This window comes from Carettochelys insculpta, chromosome 8, assembly GCF_033958435.1.
Source record: "Carettochelys insculpta isolate YL-2023 chromosome 8, ASM3395843v1, whole genome shotgun sequence".
NCBI lineage: Eukaryota > Metazoa > Chordata > Testudines > Carettochelyidae > Carettochelys > Carettochelys insculpta.
In genome coordinates, this window is record NC_134144.1 from 14030030 (window position 1) to 14046853 (window position 16824).

General features: G+C 44.6%; 1 protein-coding gene across 2 annotated transcripts in view; it reads right to left on the reverse strand.

The window, feature by feature from the left end:
• LOC142017197 (aldehyde oxidase 2-like) overlaps nucleotides 1-16824 on the reverse strand; it is an 84041-nt gene that overhangs the window by 31260 nt on the left and 35957 nt on the right. For both annotated transcript variants that reach the window (XM_075001917.1, XM_075001916.1), the window contains 7 exons: nucleotides 15099-15213; nucleotides 12211-12330; nucleotides 10606-10702; nucleotides 7366-7490; nucleotides 5973-6106; nucleotides 4109-4196; nucleotides 1625-1711 (listed from right to left, as the gene is read on the reverse strand). In XM_075001917.1, the coding sequence (XP_074858018.1) occupies nucleotides 1625-1711; nucleotides 4109-4196; nucleotides 5973-6106; nucleotides 7366-7490; nucleotides 10606-10702; nucleotides 12211-12330; nucleotides 15099-15213 (766 nt within the window). The remainder of the gene's footprint in view (nucleotides 1-1624; nucleotides 1712-4108; nucleotides 4197-5972; nucleotides 6107-7365; nucleotides 7491-10605; nucleotides 10703-12210; nucleotides 12331-15098; nucleotides 15214-16824) is intronic.

Here is a 16824-nt window from a genome sequence, read left to right on the forward strand (position 1 = left end):
ATTTAACATCAGAAACAGAAGAAACAAAATGAATTTAATGCGAAGGATGATGCCACATTTACTTGACAAGTTGGGAAATCCTAGGTTTGAAAGATGAAAGTGCACAACGCAAATTGTTTTTGACATCCAGTCGATTTCTTGACTAAACTTGAAAATCCTTTTTTACAGAGGTATGTTAACAAAAATGGAAGAATAATATGTAGCTCTTTTATCAACTTTCAAGTATATTGGGAAACATTTTATCCAAAATTCCTCCAAGCTTGAGTTTTTGAAATTATCTTTTGCACTTGAATCATATTTTATTTTGAGTGCTTGTTCTTGCAATACTTCTGGCAATGTATCGGCATCAACATTGAATGGATTGCATACAAATTTATGAATGGGGTTGCTAGAAAAGTCCTCTGGAAAACAGTGGATAGCAGACTCAATGGAGCTGTGCCACCCCACCCCGAACCACATGCCAAACACCAGAGCCTTAGTGCCTCCCCACCCCTGGAGCCCCCTTACCTCATGCTGAACCTTGACCCCTGCTAGGCTGACATCCACCCAGCCACAGGCTGCAAAGGCTGGTTCTAGCCCCATGCTGTGCAAGGCTCTGGCCCCATGGGCGTCAGCTCTGCCCCAAATGGGCTGCCAGCATGGCCCCAGAGCTGCAGGCTCAGAGACCAATTATAGACTGACCAGGCTAACAGCAGAGCCTCCACCTTGTGGATGCCTGGTGCAGCCCCATCTGACCAGCTGCTTGAGCCCTGTGCCATCCACCATAGCTGCCCGCACCAGCCACCCACCTGTCCGAGCCCTGTGCTGCCAGAGATACCCGCCTGACCACCAGCCACCAGGGCCAGCTGCCCGCTCGCTTGCAAGCTGCTGGGGCCAGCCACCTGCCCACCAGCCACCCAAGCCACCCTCCCACCCAAGCTGCAGGTCAGCTGCTTGAGCCCCGCGACACTGGGAACAGCCACCCATCTGCCAGTCCAAGCTGTCTGAACCAGGGCCAGCCCCCCAAGCCCCACGAGCTGCCCTCCCAAGCCCCTCCCCACCCCAAATCAGGCACCACCAGCCCCCCAGTCTGAACCCCTCCCCCTCCCTATCCCCTGAGCCAGGCTCCCCCAGCCCCACATCTAACCCCATCCTCCTCCTCCTCCTCTCTGCCCCCCAACCCACACTCCTTTGCAGGAGGCAGCTAGCTCCACGTGGGTCTTCGCTGGCTGCCTGGTTTTTATAGCTGCTGTGCTGGGTTGCCCACATAAAATGGCAGGAGCTGAGAGCTGGAAGCAAAGACCAGTTCTTTCTTGGAGTGAAGGGAATGACAGGGGGACTGGGTCGCCTCACACCCCCTCTGGAATTTTGGCATGCTCCCCTGTTTGGGAAACCATGATATATTGAGTGCCATGAAGGTGCAACTTCAAGGCTTTCCCCAAATGATGTGACAGGATCTGCTATGGGAAAAAGTTTCTAATGTCCATGCATGTGGTGCGCATGGAACTGATTGATGTGAGCAAGCACTCAAAGAAGTCGTCATCCTAACAAGAAAAGCCTCATTATGTACAATAAACAAGTCTGTTCAGGACATTTTCTTGTGTTTTGTGGCTAATGAAGTCACCACCAATTTAGATCAACTTACCACTTCAGACTCGTGTAGTGTACATCCACCATTAATGTAGCACTCAATATCTGCAGCTGTGATTCTGCCATCATTCATAAATCCTACCTGCAACATTGTAACCAACACATTAGGAGTTTAATCCTACCTGCAACATTGTAACCAACACATTAGGAGTTTTTACAATCACGCAGGATAACTTGCTCTTTGTAACTAAACCAACCTGCCTACACCTTAAACACGATACTCAGACTTCCGAACTAGAATTTGGCAAAACATTTCAGACATACGGTGTGTCTGCTGAACAATGCAGTTTCAGGCCACCAGAAACTATTTGGGAATTCTGTACACGCTTGCCTTACAGTTTAGGGCAAAATAATAAACATTTGTGTTACATTTGCAAGGGGACCTAGGTATTGTTCATAAAACTGAGAAGGAGGTGGTGCCTTTTATACACAGAAATTAGAGCACTCACCTGGTATGTGGGAGAGCAAGTTAAAGTCTTCACTCTGCCAGATTGGAGATGGGATTTGAGTGTCAGTCTCCCACATGGCAAGTGATTGGTCACAGCCCCTGGGCTATCAGGTATTTGTGGGTGTCACTTTGTTAATCTCTCCAACTGAGGTATTTCACGTCACACAAATAATCAAATATTCATTACAGCTGGGACTGGAAATGGAGGGTTCTGTTTCTCAGTTGAGTGAGTGTCCTGAACACCAGGCTATAGAGTCAGTCTCTCTCTCTCAGGTCCAGTGCATAAAAGCACAGATTCCCAGCTGTTGAAAACCAATTTTAACCTTCATAGGAAGATGCTGGCCAAAGGGGAAGAATTTGGCTCCTGGGCAACTCAGCACATCTAGAATAATGTTTTTCTTGGTCTTGCACTAATCTGCTGCACAGCAGCTGTTTCACTGATTAAAACTTATTTACCCTTTGCCAGCTGCTTTTTGCATTGTGACAGCCTGATGAAAACTGTGGGTGGTGGATTTAGATATCCCGAGAAAGCCTATGGCTATGACTGCAGTACAAGCCAGAGAGGTGACTCTCAGCTCACATGCAGGCACTCGTGCTTGCTTGATGACAGTGAGCGTATCAACAGTAGTTTAGCCACGGCAGCACAGGCAGTGACAGACCACATTAGCCACGCTGAGTACAAACCTGCTTGGATGCTGTGCATACATACTTGCCGTTGTAGCTGCCTGTGGCTACACTACTATTCACACTCCCATTCACTCAGAGAAAGCTAGTGTGCTTGTGCACCAATGGGAATCACACCCCAATTTCATGTCGTAAATGCAGCCTGTATCAGTGCTCAATAGTTCCTGTTCAGTATGACTGTTTTAACCTCCTGAGAGCTGTAGGTTTTGGAGGGGGAGCTTTAATAACTATCATAGATAATAAAATACACCGACATAGATAGATAGTATGTTCATAATAAAGCAGAAAGTGTGTCCAGTCACATATATTAGTATGTTTTGGGGTGCAGGGGGTGGCAGCAAGAATACCCTATACAGATACTCCTCTCCAGGGAGTGAGGATCTACAAAAGGAATGTGCTTTTGGAGCAACTGTAGTTCTCTTAAGATAGAACCCTCCACATGGGCCCTGACCCTGCAGTCCTTGCTGAGGGAAAGGTCCCATGGACTTCTTGTACACGAGGACCGGGTCTTTAATGAGATAGGGTATCAATTCATAATATTTTTTCATTCTGAAATGCTGTGAACAGATGAGACAGTAGATTTTACCTGCCCAGTTTTCTTTACACAAAGATGTTATCATATGAAGTTATGTTCATGGGCTTGTCTCTGTTTCCCCAGAGCACTCCAAACTCCCCATGGAATCAGCAGGAGTTGGGTGTGCACAAGATTGCAGAACTGATTCTCATTTCTTTACAATTATCCAGTTTTATAGTTTAAAATCTCATGGCTAATAAGTATCTTTTAAACCAAAGAGAAACACAAGGGACTAAGACGACGTTGGCCAGATATTCCTGACTAAATTGCTTATACTCTGCAACCATTTCTTTCAGATCTTGCCTCTCATCTATTTAGATTGCAAGCTCTTGGGGCAGAAAATTCATTTCTTTCTAAGTCTAGAAAGCACAGACTACAATGGGACCCCAATCCTGGCTGGATTCTTTGGACAGTACTGAAATATACATCTAAAATAAGGCTACAGTTAATAATACAAGTAAACAGCGCATATATTTTGCAGAGGGGCCCTGAGAAGAATTCAGCCCATTCAAGTTCATTCGTGCTCTGTATTCATTCCTCTTTTTTGAATAATTTTTGTACCCACTGATTTTATAGCTAGTTTACAAAATTATTTGCAAACAATCAAATTAATCAAAATAAAAACTCATATGGAAATCAATGACAGACTAGATCCTCAGTGGGGGTAAACTGCTGTAGCTCCATCCTTTTCAGTGATGCTACACCAATTTACACCAGCTGAGGATCTTGCACTAGATGTTTCAGTGAGCTATTCCCCGCCCCCCGCCACTTACTTTGTATTTTCCAGATAAAGGGTGTCGGCCTCCCGTGATTAGCATATCCTCATTTCGCTCCAGCGTAAAGCGGATTGGACGCCCAGTCCTAAACCAGACACAGAAGATTCACTTGTATCAGTCCCATCAGTGCCAGTTAGCAGGAAGATAAAGTTAATGGGCCTAATTCTACCCAACATAAATTTACTGAGGCCAGAGATAAACTGGCCCAGTCTGCTTCTCAAGTGCTCATTAGCCTCACATCAACCACTCATTGCCTGGAAATGCAAAGTGCTCACTGCTTTGCTGGTATATAAGTCTCATCCAGGAAGGAAAAGGAGGATTTTAATTTTTGTTCATTGAAGCAAATAGGACTGGAACATCTTGTCACCTGCCATTGTTTCGCCTCCCCACTTCACCCTATGCCTTGTAAGCAGTGCTGTCCAGCTCCTTGGAGACACTCCCCATTCCCACACGGCCAGGTTTGGGAGCCAGGTTTCGCATGAGGCTCTGGGATCCTCCCTTGTACAAATCAGGCAGCTACAGACCCATGTGTTCTGTGATGCAGTGGGGATGAATTCCTTCCCCTTTCTTCTCTGTGGAGCCCCCTTGTGCTGAACTCTGCTACTCAGACTTAGTCTGGGGGAAGAGATGGGAGATTTGGCTCACAAACAACAGCAGATTTCCTAACTCTCAAAATGAAAGAGAAAAAAATGACCTTTATTTAACTGTGCGCCAACATTAGTGTAGTAAAGAAAGTCCAATCACTCTTCAATCTACAGCCCCTCACTACAGGCCCCATCAGAATAAGCTGCATGGTTCTTGTTTAACAACTTGACGACAGCTGGTTTCCCAGCCGTAGAGTACCTACTACACTCCTAAATAGAGATGAATGGAGATTCAGTTTGGCAATTGAAGCAAAATGAACTGTGCAGCATGTTACTTTGGCACAATAGGTGTGATACAAAAAGGTTATTGTAGTCTTGTGTCCTTAGGTGGGCTCCCTACACCCAATACAGCACTTCTGGAGGGGAAGTTGTAATAATAATTACCGATAATGAAATACACCTACAAAGACAGATACCGACTACAGTGTCTGGAAGGCATATCTCATGCCTAGTCTTAAATAGATCAGTATGTTTTGGGGAGTGGCAGCAAGAATAATCTATTGCAAATATAGGAGGGGTCACTCAGCAACACATGGATGGCAACAAACTGCATCTTGTCCAAATTCTTCCTTAACTTAATATCAGTGAAAATCTGGATTAACTCCATCTACTTTGGTGAAGTTACACCAGGTTTACAATGATGTAACTGAGATTGATTCTAATCCTAATCTTTCTAGTTGCACAAACACCCAGCTGGTCCATGTCTGTCTGTGCAATATATTGACAAAATGGGGAGTTGTCTGTGACAAAATATAGTGTACGTATTTGAGCTAATGACTACAAGTTGAAACAGATAGACATTCAATAGGTTGCTGTGTGAAGCAGAACACCTAAGGCTGTCATTGGCTTGATCAGTAAGAATTGAATGAAGTGTGCAAAAGCACTTGCTTCAAATATGTAGGGTGAAATTCACACTACCCTCCCAGAACAACAAGTAAACTAATGGGTGTTGTATGCGAAACTCACATGTAGATATCCTCCATGAGAGCCACTGTACCGAGGACTCGGTACAGGCCTTCTGCCAAAGGTTACATTGCACAGCTAGCTGCCCTGAGATGTTCAAGCTGCTATCCACAATTCCTTACCAAGCGATATTAAGGCTGATCGTGTCCAAGTGTTCATGCCAGAGGTTCTCTCACAATTCTTTCTAGTTGTTTTAATTTGTTTTAGTAAAATCACTGAAAAAACCCAAAACCCAAAAAACCCAAACAACTTACTTGTTTGCTGCCACTGCTGCAATTACAGCAAAATATGCAGGCTTTGTAATCTTCCCTCCAAAAGATCCACCAACGCGTTTTGTGTGGCACATGATCTTACTGGACTGGACATTTAAAGCCAAGGCCACTAATACCTATAAAAGTGAATTGCTATGATTTTATACAGGCTGACTATTTAACAATACCAAAAATAAAAAATGCTTAGGTTCCCCCAGCTACCAATACACAAAAGCAATAAAGGAACAGGGCTAGATTCTCATCTATGTGCTACTACTGAAAACCTGTATAATTCCACAGAAGATAATGGAGTCACTCCAAATTCACACTGGTAGAAATGAGAGCAGAACTGGTCCTTATACAAGAGCCGAAGCTGAACAATAGCTCTAGAATATACTTTTGGCTACTTTTAGGGAAAACTTTGATACTCTCTAGAAGCACCAGACAGCTCTGCAGAGCATCCATCAAGCTGGAAAAAGATTGACTGTTGATGCTACAGAATAGCAAGCAGCTGTAATATTTCTTTCTTTCTTTCTTTTTTTTAAACAGTGAATACAGGCACAGTGCCTCATCCTGAGAGCCTTTACTCAGGTGACCACTAATAGGCATTTTGTCCAAATGAGAAGAACTGGACAAGACTCTTCAAGCTCTAAAAATAAACCAATAAATAAAAAAAAAAGGGGGTGGGATTGATGGCTCAGATCAGTACGGGGTTAATCTAAGCCTCATTTATGGCAACAGGACATTGTTCACCTTTTCACATGAATACACTTAGATTGTGAACAGAGTCCCATTGACTTCAATAGGACTGCTCACATGAATAAATCAATTTGCTTGAATAAGTATTCGGAGCATCAGGTCCCCACATCTCTACTACATCATTGACTTCAGTGGGATTTGACCAGTGTAATTGGGTCAGAATTTGGCCTCTGCTGATCCTACTGTAAAACTGTGCTATCCAGAGCTGTATTTAAACATCATCTTTGCTATTCCTAATCTCTCCCAATAGTATTTCCTTGGGCAGAGTAGAGAGTGAGGAACAATATTATGAACCAATTTACAAAACTGTGGAACAGAATTGTGGGGGTGTAGAGAGGGAAACAGATCAACAGTGCTGTTCTGTACACCAACTGGTAACATGATTCATTCTTGTCTACACTGGTCTGGATGCTCACAGTGGCAGCTTGCTTGCAAGAACCATTATTACAGCCCTTATGCTGACAGGGCATAATTACTCGGCAGGATCCAACCCAATTAATCTGCATTAGGAATTTCATCAGCTGGTCATAGGACAAACACAGAAAGTTCGATCTCAGGTCTTGGCAAGGATGTGCAGTCTACCCTTAAAGTACTTTGGGTGGGGAAGAGATTGTTATCTAAAACTGCTTTGTATTACCTGTACAAGTGCTGCATCCTGAGTGGACACATACACATCCATTTCATTATCCTCTCCTCTTGGAACAACAAGTACACTGTTAGTTTCCAGGTAAAAGTGTTCTTGTCCTCCTATGTGGATTTCACCTGTTACAGTCAGAATCACAAGAAAAGCCTTACTGGGTATTTACAGCCAAACAGGAGCAGACACGTGCACGTGTGTGTGAGAGAGAGTATGTTTTTGCACAGAACAAGAATAAATATTTCCATTCTTTTTATGATTTTGCTATATTTCATTTCTCTGACTTGCCTCTGTGGGAGTCAGGTATGTTTATTTGGAGGAAATCTCTCTCTTCAACCATCTATCTAATCATTGTATAGTTTTCTTCTCTTGGATAAGAATGGTGTCAGACTAATATCTGTTCCGTTCCCCAGTTAAGGGAGCTGATACTATAGGCCTGTTCCAACTCTAGCTATTATAATTTTACTGTATTCCTTTTTCCTCTTAAATATCTCTGTAAGACAAACAAAAAAAATCACTTTGTTTCTTTGCTTTCTTTTTTACTGCTCCTTTTTGTATTTGCATGTCAATGTCCTATTGTAATTGTCATTTGTTTTGCCTAGTTTAGTCAATTTCCTATTATGTCAATTTCCTTACCAGGAAGTTACAAAAGCTCTTTTTGTTGATGTTCTGTATTTCGTCTCTTTCACAGTGAGCCTGGGTTGGTGTTGTACTAGCAGTTACCTATGAGGCATTCATGAGCAGGTAGGGTGTCACAACTGCAACCCCAAGAGGGTGGTGTGATCAAGCACATCAATATGCATGTGGTGTAACATTCAGTGATAAGAGGGTGACAATCAAACACACTGGAACAGAAATGGGAGCAGAGGCCCGTGAGGGTAACACACACTATAGGAGGACAAACAGCAAATCAGGTGCATAAATATATATTAATTGTATGGGCATTTATATGGGGATTATTGGCTCATCACAGAACTGCACTCTTTAGTCTGCACATCTTGGTAATGTGAACACATGTTTTAATAAGATGTCATTAAATGTACGTTCTTCTATAATGACTAATGTGTATGTATAGTGTATGGGCTTGCCTACTCTACCTCCCTACTTCGAAGGGAGGATGGCAAGAAAGGTGCTGGGAGTTTAATAATGAAGTGCTGCGGTGTCCAGGGTGCTTCGAAGTCCCTTTACTCCACAAAATTTTGCATTTTACTCTGGATGCAAAATTCTGAGGAGTAAAGGGACTTTCGAGTACCCTGGGCACTTCGAAATACTGGCAGGTTAACTGCAGCTAGACGCGAGCCAGCACTTCAAAGTTTAGCACTTTGAAGTTGCCATGGTGGGGGCGGGGGAATTAGCTTAATGAAGTGCTGCATATGCACCACAGCACTTCATTAATAAACTCCCAACACCTTACTTACCATGCTCCCTTTGAAGTAGGGAGGTAGTGTAGACACAGCCTATGACTAGTCTCTGCTGAATGAAAGCAAACTACTCTGTTGTATATCCTAGGACCTGTACTGCTAAAAGAAATAGAAATTCTCCAGCTGCTCAAGCTTATCTTCTGCAACACAGAGCTCAAGCTTTAGTTCAAGTGACAGTAGCATACATTACAGTAACAACCATGAAAATCTAGATAGCCACAGATCTGTTGAGTATCGGAGGGGTAGCTGTGTTAGTCTGGATCTGTAACAGCAACGAAGGGTCCTGTGGCACCTTACAGACTAACAGAAAAGTTTTGAGCATGAGCTTTCGTGAGCACAGACTCACTTCATCTGATGTCCAGCATCTGATGAAGTGAGTCTGTGCTCACGAAAGCTCATGCTCAAAACTTTTCTGTTAGTCTGTAAGGTGCCACAGGACCCTTTGTTGCTGTTACAGATCTGTTGCTATATTTTAACAGAACAACATGTGAGAGGGTTACTTACCTTGTGCAGTAACTGAAGTTCTTCAGGATGGGAATCCCTATGGGTGCTACATAAAAGGTGACTTTGGAGCAGTAGTGTTTTGTTGGAGACAGGGCTTTGGTGTTACATTGTCTGTAATGCTTAGAATGGATCAGCTGAATCTAGTGGCATGCATTGCATACTGGTATGGTAAGGTCAGTCCCACTCTGGGGCCCCAGACTCCAGTTAAGTCTCACAGATAGTTTAGGCACTACTGCACATACTCCGCCTGCCCTGGCAGTGGTTTGGATGTCTGTCCCCCAGCTAGAAGGGCATTGGGATAGGCACTCCCTGGTCTGCCTGAGCTGGGTAAACCATCCTCCCCAGCTACCGGCTGAAATCTCAGGCTACCTTGTGGGGAAGGGAGCCCAAACATTCCTCTTTGGAGGTCCTCTCCTGCTGTCTCTGGCACTGACACTCTCCTTTTACTATAATCCTCATCCTCTCCCTTTAGCCTTCTCTCCCACTTAAACCTCCCATGGCAGCCCCAAGTGAGATCAGCTGGCCCCTTCTCTGTTGCTCCACTTTATGATAACAAAAACAATAATTATATGCAAATTAAGCAAATAAAAATATACTCAGAGCTTTTTATTCCAAGTAAAACAAACAAGAATCAGTGCTGAGTCACTGAGCTCTTTACCACGTCTTGTTTTAAAACCTGTCAATTTCTTCATTTGCCATAAACTTCTCCCTCTTGTTTTCTTTATTAAATATAATTTTGTGAGTTCCCTTACCCCTTAAATAGATGCAGTCATCTATGATAAGACATTTAACTCATGGCTCTATTGTGGGCTACATTATTTTAAGGATGAACATATGTCTTCTTTTCCTAAAGATGGTACTGAAGAGAGATTTCTTTGTTTTAAGAGAGGCCAAAGGCTCTCCCTCAGTTTTATTAAAAGTGAATAATTGGTCAATTTTCTACCTCAGTCTCACTGGGGGAGTTGCTGTCTGATCTCTCATCATCCTTAGGATTTATCTTGGGTTGAAAATGAGGTCCAATTATGAGGGGGCTTAGGTAACATGCACTAGCTAAGCCTGATCTAAATTAACCTGTTCCCTAGAAGGTAACATGCACCCACAGCTCCATTTTACCCAGGTGAGTTCTATGAAATGGTAGTGTTCAGTTCCCTCTGAAATTGCAAATGCTAGTTACAGTTTGGCTCTTTTCCTAGTCAAGACCAGCCAAAGTAAGTTCCTATGAGAATGCTACAGAAATTCTGTTTTGGCCTGAAATGCCTGTTGGAAGTCAGCCTCAACCATCAGGACTTCCCATCCAGTGCATGCAGCAATTTACCTTCAATGATTTGATCGACAGACTTAAATCCTTCTTCAATATTTCCTTGCTCCACTTTCTTTTCTTTCCCAAAGTATGAATTGTGCTTTATTGCATCCTGCAGCAAGGAAAGAACCCACAAAACTCAACTGTATTAATGCCACCAACACTAGGAGTCATTTTGACTTTTTTTTGTGTAGTCATTTATTAACTAACTGCCACCTTGCATAGACAGATGTGGGTACCAGACTCTGGGGGGACAATGTTGACTTTGTATAGACACTTTTCTGTTGTTGAAGATTTTTTTCTGCAGCTCACACTGCCTTCTACTTTCCCACAGCCTAGAAGTGCAAAAGGCAGAGTGTGTGTGTGGGTGTGCACAAGACAGGAAAGTACTACTGATAGGTCAGTGTGCCTGGGTGAGAGAGAAAGAAAGAAAGAGAGAACACTTGATTCTGATACCCTGTCAAACTTGAACACTGATGCAGGATACACCGTGTCAAATCTCCCTCTAGGGTTAGCTGGTGTCACACTTGACTTTTACTAATTTATACTCATTCACTCAGCTGAGAAGCCAGCCCATGGTGAGATGGAAGTGCTCAGTGCACATTTTTTCTGTCATACTATCTTGCTGTGTATCTCATCTCTGTTGTGCACAAATTAGCTTCTGATACATTAGGGCTACGTCTACACGTGCACCCAACTTTGAAATAGCTTATTTCGATGTTGCGACATCGAAATAGGCTATTTCGATGAATAACGTCTACACGTCCTCCAGGGCTGGCAACGTCGATGTTCAACTTCGACGTTGCTCAGCCCAACATCGAAATAGGCACAGCGAGGGAACGTCTACACGGCAAAGTAGCACACATCGAAATAAGGGAGCCAGGCACAGCTGCAGACAGGGTCACGGGGCGGACTCAACAGCAAGTCGCTCCCTTAAAGGGCCCCTCCCAGACACACTTTCATTAAACAGTGCAAGATACACAGAGCCAACAACTAGTTGCAGACCCTGTATATGCAGCATGGACCCCCAGCTGCAGCAGCAGCAGCCAGAAGCCCTGGGCTAAGGGCTGCTGCCCACGGTGACCACAGAGCCCCGCAAGGGCTGGAGAGAGAGTATCTCTCAACCCCCCAGCTGATGGCCGCCATGGAGGACCCCGCTATTTCGATGTTGCGGGACGCGGATCGTCTACACGTCCCTACTTCGATGTTGAACGTCGAAGTAGGGCGCTATTCCCATCCCCTCATGGGGTTAGCGACTTCGACGTCTCGCCGCCTAACGTCGATTTCAACTTCGAAATAGCGCCCGACGTGTGTAGACGTGACGGGCGCTATTTCGAAGTTAGTGCCGCTACTTCGAAGTAACGTGCACGTGTAGACGCAGCTTAGATGAGCAGGCAACTGCTAAGCACAGGGTAAAGACATTTATGCTCACAAAAAATAAAAATGTACAAGGGATTTTACACTATGAAATCACAACCTACATCTGTCCCCAACAACACAAACCTACATTTGATATCAAATTAAAACCCTGAGCCTGACAGAGTCCTGAATAAATAGATAAACAATTAATGAAATGAGGTAACAGCTTAACAAGACAAGGGAAAAGAGTTGAATAATTACCTCAATAGTCAGAATTGGCTCCAGATTTTCATATTCTATTTTCACTTTTTCAACCCCTTGCTTCGCCTGAACAGCTGACTCTGCAACCACAGCACAGACAATCTGACCCACGCAGATCACCTGCAACACACGCAACACATACAAACTGGTGAAAACACTGAATTGATTTAATTACTGAACAGTGACTGTGTATGGGAGGGGCTTATGTTCAGATAATCAGTGTTTACACATCCTCTGTGAGAACTTCCCTGAGTATAAACCTTATTTCATTAGATGTTGGCAACAAGCATCTGCACTGACACCTATGATCATAACTACAGTGTAAATCTGTCCTGATCCCAGCCACTGGTGGCTGGATTACTCTATATGATGAAGTGGGTCTGTCCCACAAAAGCTCATCACCAAATAAATCATTTTGTTAGTATTTAAAGTGCTACATTTCTGATGTTTTACTCTAACTCAAGTTGAGGTAAAGCTATACCAGCACAAATCACATTGTTCCTTGTCTACACCAGGGGTTTGCACTTATTCATCCATGTCAAGGCCTGACTACTGAGGCATGGAATCGTGACAAACTCCCAGCACAGCCACAGGTCAACATCTGGCAGTGTTGGAGAATCAGGGTGCAAGATGTCAGTGCACAGTCATAAGGGAAAGAGGATGGCTGACAGAAAGATGTTGTGGTTGAAGGGAAGAATATCAAGAGGGCAAGAATGGAAAAGAGGATAGAAGTCAGAAGCAAGAAAGGAAGAGTTGGGAAGTGAAGGAGTTCAGAGTCAGATGGGAAGAAAGAGAAACACTGACCAGGAGTGAAAGAAAATGTATGAGTTAGCAACACAAACACCCTAAACACAAAGGACCCATATTCAGAACATGCAACCACATTCAGAATGTTGTGATATGTGTTTGTAAGGATGGAGACAGACCCAGGCAAGAGGGATTTTGGCCACCACCAGACCCTGTAATTGTCTTCCTCCCAGATGCCAGAGGAACACAGCTTGCAGTCTGGCACTGTTGCCACAAAGGGTCTGTTCATGTTAACTGCTGACTGGCTGGCATGCTAATATTTGTTTCATTTTCATAAGGAGTAGGGTCCTCTTAGAGGATACTCCTAACTTTATTTATCTATGATCCTCAAAGTTCTCTTGCCAAGATGTAGACAAATGGCCATCTCGCAGCACGCTCTGCGGGCTTCAGAGCAACCTCTGTTTCCATTTTTGGTTTCCCAAATAAACTCCTCAAATAGTTCTTCCTGCTCAGGCACAACAGCCCTCATTAGGATCTGATGCATTTACTTAAAGTTCAGTACTAAACTCAGAACTCTTTGCTTCTACCAGGTATAGCTCAAACTCCTCAGCATGGTCAGAGTTCTTCCTAGCTGAAGCAATTCCGCTGGTCACTATGTTTTCACTACAGGAGCATCTTTCAACCTCTGCAGTTTGATTACAACCTCCCAGACTTCCCCCTTATTTCAGGCATCTTCTGCTCTTAATAGGAAGTTGCCTGATACCTCTCTGATCAGGTGGGACTTTTTGCGTAAGCAGGATTGGCTTGGCCCCAGGTTCTCCCTCCAAAGAGCAAAGCACAGATATGGCCCTTCCTTCCTTCCTGGAGGGCAAGGTGCGTCTCCCTCAGAGGCCAAGAACACTATTCAGTCAGCCACAGAAATCACTGGAGAATTAATTAAGGATCTTTCACTATCCTTTTGTCCTGCGGGGACTAAGAGTCCTGTACAGCCTCTGCTCTGAATATCTACTGACACAGAGAGATAGCTGTGTTAGTCTGTATTCTCACAAAACAAAAAAGCAGTCACCTAACACTTTAAAGACTAACAAAATAAGTCATTAGGTGATGAGCTTTTGTGAGACAGACCCACTTGTGCCCCATGAAAGCTCATCACCTAATACATTATTTTTTAGTCTTTAAAGGGCTATGTGACTGCTTTTTTATCTACTGAGAGTGCACTGTGCTGCCACTAGACTGTCAGGCTGGCACTGTCCTAATGAACATTGGAGTCATTGTCAGAGCAGAGCAGTTCTTCAATAAGCAAAATATTTGCAACACGTGTAAGTTTCCTTTTTAATAATAAACAGTATTTAATAAAAAGGCCACAAAACCTCCTCTAGAAACAAGTAGTACAGTAAGGTCTGAGAGTACGCAAACCCACAGTACGCGACCCTGCTCTTATGAGGTTGATCCCCAATTCCTACAGTAAACCCTGGAAATGCACAATTTCCAGTTGCACTTAACTCACTCCCCTGGGCTCTGGCTCAATCCCCACTGGCTCTACATGGCCCCAGCTCAGCCCACCCCCTCAGCTCTGCTTACCACCCGCGCATAGCTCCTGCTCAGCCCCCCACCCCACGCCTCTGGCTCCAGCTCACTACCCCTCAGGTGGAACTCTGACTCAGCCTCCCTGGCCCTGGTTCAACCCCCTTCCAGCTCACCACTTGCTTGCAACTCAGGCTCAACTTCCCCGCTGGCCCCGGTTCAACCCCCTGCGTGCCCTGGTTCGAACCATTCACACACGGCTCTGGTTCCATCACCCTTCCCCGGTTCAAACCTGCCGTGGCCCAGCTCACCACCTGAGCAGGGCTCTGGCTCACCACACCCATGCACAGCTCTGGCTCAGCTCTATGCCTCACCCCCCTGCAGCCCTAACCCACCCCCAGCCTTGCCCCCACCGTCCACCTCCCATGGCCCCAACCCACCGCCAGGCTTAACCCTCCCCAACTGCCCCTCCAACCCTAGGACTTACCTTTTGGATGCTTCCCCAGCTGCAGAACGTGTTCCTCTGGGGAAAAATATGGACCCCAACTTATGCAAAATTCAGGTTATGCAAGGGTGTGTTGAAGGGAACCCTCATGTAACTCAAGGGCCCACTGTACCTCATTTTGTGCAAATGCTTGTTCATAGTAGGTGCCATTTATCCCTGGAACATCTCCAGCTGTTACCACATCAACCACCCCTGGCACTTTGAGGGCCTCTGATACATCAATTGTTCTGGAAAGAAGAATACAAACGGCAATGCCACAATCGGTACATATGGGACTAATACATTGAAAACAAATGCGTCTGCAAGTTTCAGGATACAGAAACATAATCTCCCGCTTGTATCCTTTTCAGATATCTTAAAGTTGGGAAACACTGAAATGCACTGAGATTAGTATATTGCGAAAAAAAAATTAACTGCTGTAGTGGAATATTTGAAGAGGAAAGTTGGGTCAAGTAGGGGAAGGGAACCAGGAAGACAGACTTGAATAAAATAGTTTTAAATTGTAGTCCTAATAGCTGAAAATTTGAGAAACCCCAACGCACTCATTCCTCGCTATACAAGCACAATTGGTTCCCAACTTTCCGCTCGTAGGCAAAAACTCATAAGAGGGATGCTAAATTTCCATTAAAACACATGTAAAAGTCTCTGATTGGTTCCTAGTGCTTCTAACTCAGCAAAAAAGTGGCAGCATGTGACACTGCTTTTGAAAGGTAAGTGAACCTTGGATTGTGGCGGGGAGGTTCAAGGTTGGGGACAGTTTGGGGCCATGAACGGGAGGGAGGTTTAAAACCTGGTGGCGGGTTGTCTCCGTGGGGTGGGCGGGGGGGGGGCGGGGTTCAGGCTGCTGCAGGTTGGGTGTGTGGGCCAGTGGGGCAAGGTCAGGCTGCTGTGGGTTGGGGCTGTGGGGCTGGCAGAGGGGGGTCCAGGATGCCGTAGGTCCGGTCTGCAGGGCCAGTGGGGTGGGTCAGGTTGCCGCAGGTTAGGTCTGTGGGGCCAGTTGTGGGAGAGGGGTCTGGCTGCCAAGGATCAGGTCTGCAGGCTGGCGGTAGGGGTCAGGCTGCAGCAGGTTAGGTCTGTGGGGCCGGCGGGGGGGAGGGGAGTATCAGGCTATGGCAGACTGGAGCCGCGGGGAGGGGGTTAGGCTCGTATTAGCAGGGGGAGTTCACCCATCTAGTGAACTAAGGTAAGGATATGTGTCCCTCATTTAAGCGAGTACTTGTAAGTAAAGTACTTGTTTAACGTGGGATGAGTGCGTATATTTTCACTTTTGTATGAAGGGCTCCATGTGTTTGAAAGTAGACTCTTCTGACACCAACAAAACAAAAAAGATATTCTTGTGTAATATCGTAAGTCAGTCCAAGGGATGGTGGTAAGACAGTCCTTGTGCATTTGTGTTTGTGCATAGCTTACAACACAAACATTCAGGTGTCTAAATACACTTTGCTTTGTTTGCAAATACTAACTACAAAGACTTCCTCTTTGTGCATGAATTACACTTTTACTTTTTTTCTGATCTCCTTTTCCAGCATGTTCTTTTGTATGCATGGCTCTGTGCATTCATATATGGACTCTTCTTTATTTGACACCAACAAAGTATAAAAAAAGAGATCCTCACTTCATAATGTAAATCAGGCCTAGGGACGGTGGTAAGACAGCCCTTGCACATTTGTATTTGTGCATAGCTTAAAACACGAACCTTGACTGGTCTAAATACATTTTGCTGTGCTTATACAGTGCCTAACACAAATACCTTTAATAAGAATGAACATAGGAATGATTAACTGAATGGCACTGCAGTACCATAAGACTTTCAACGAGGTGGCACTGTGACCAAGGAC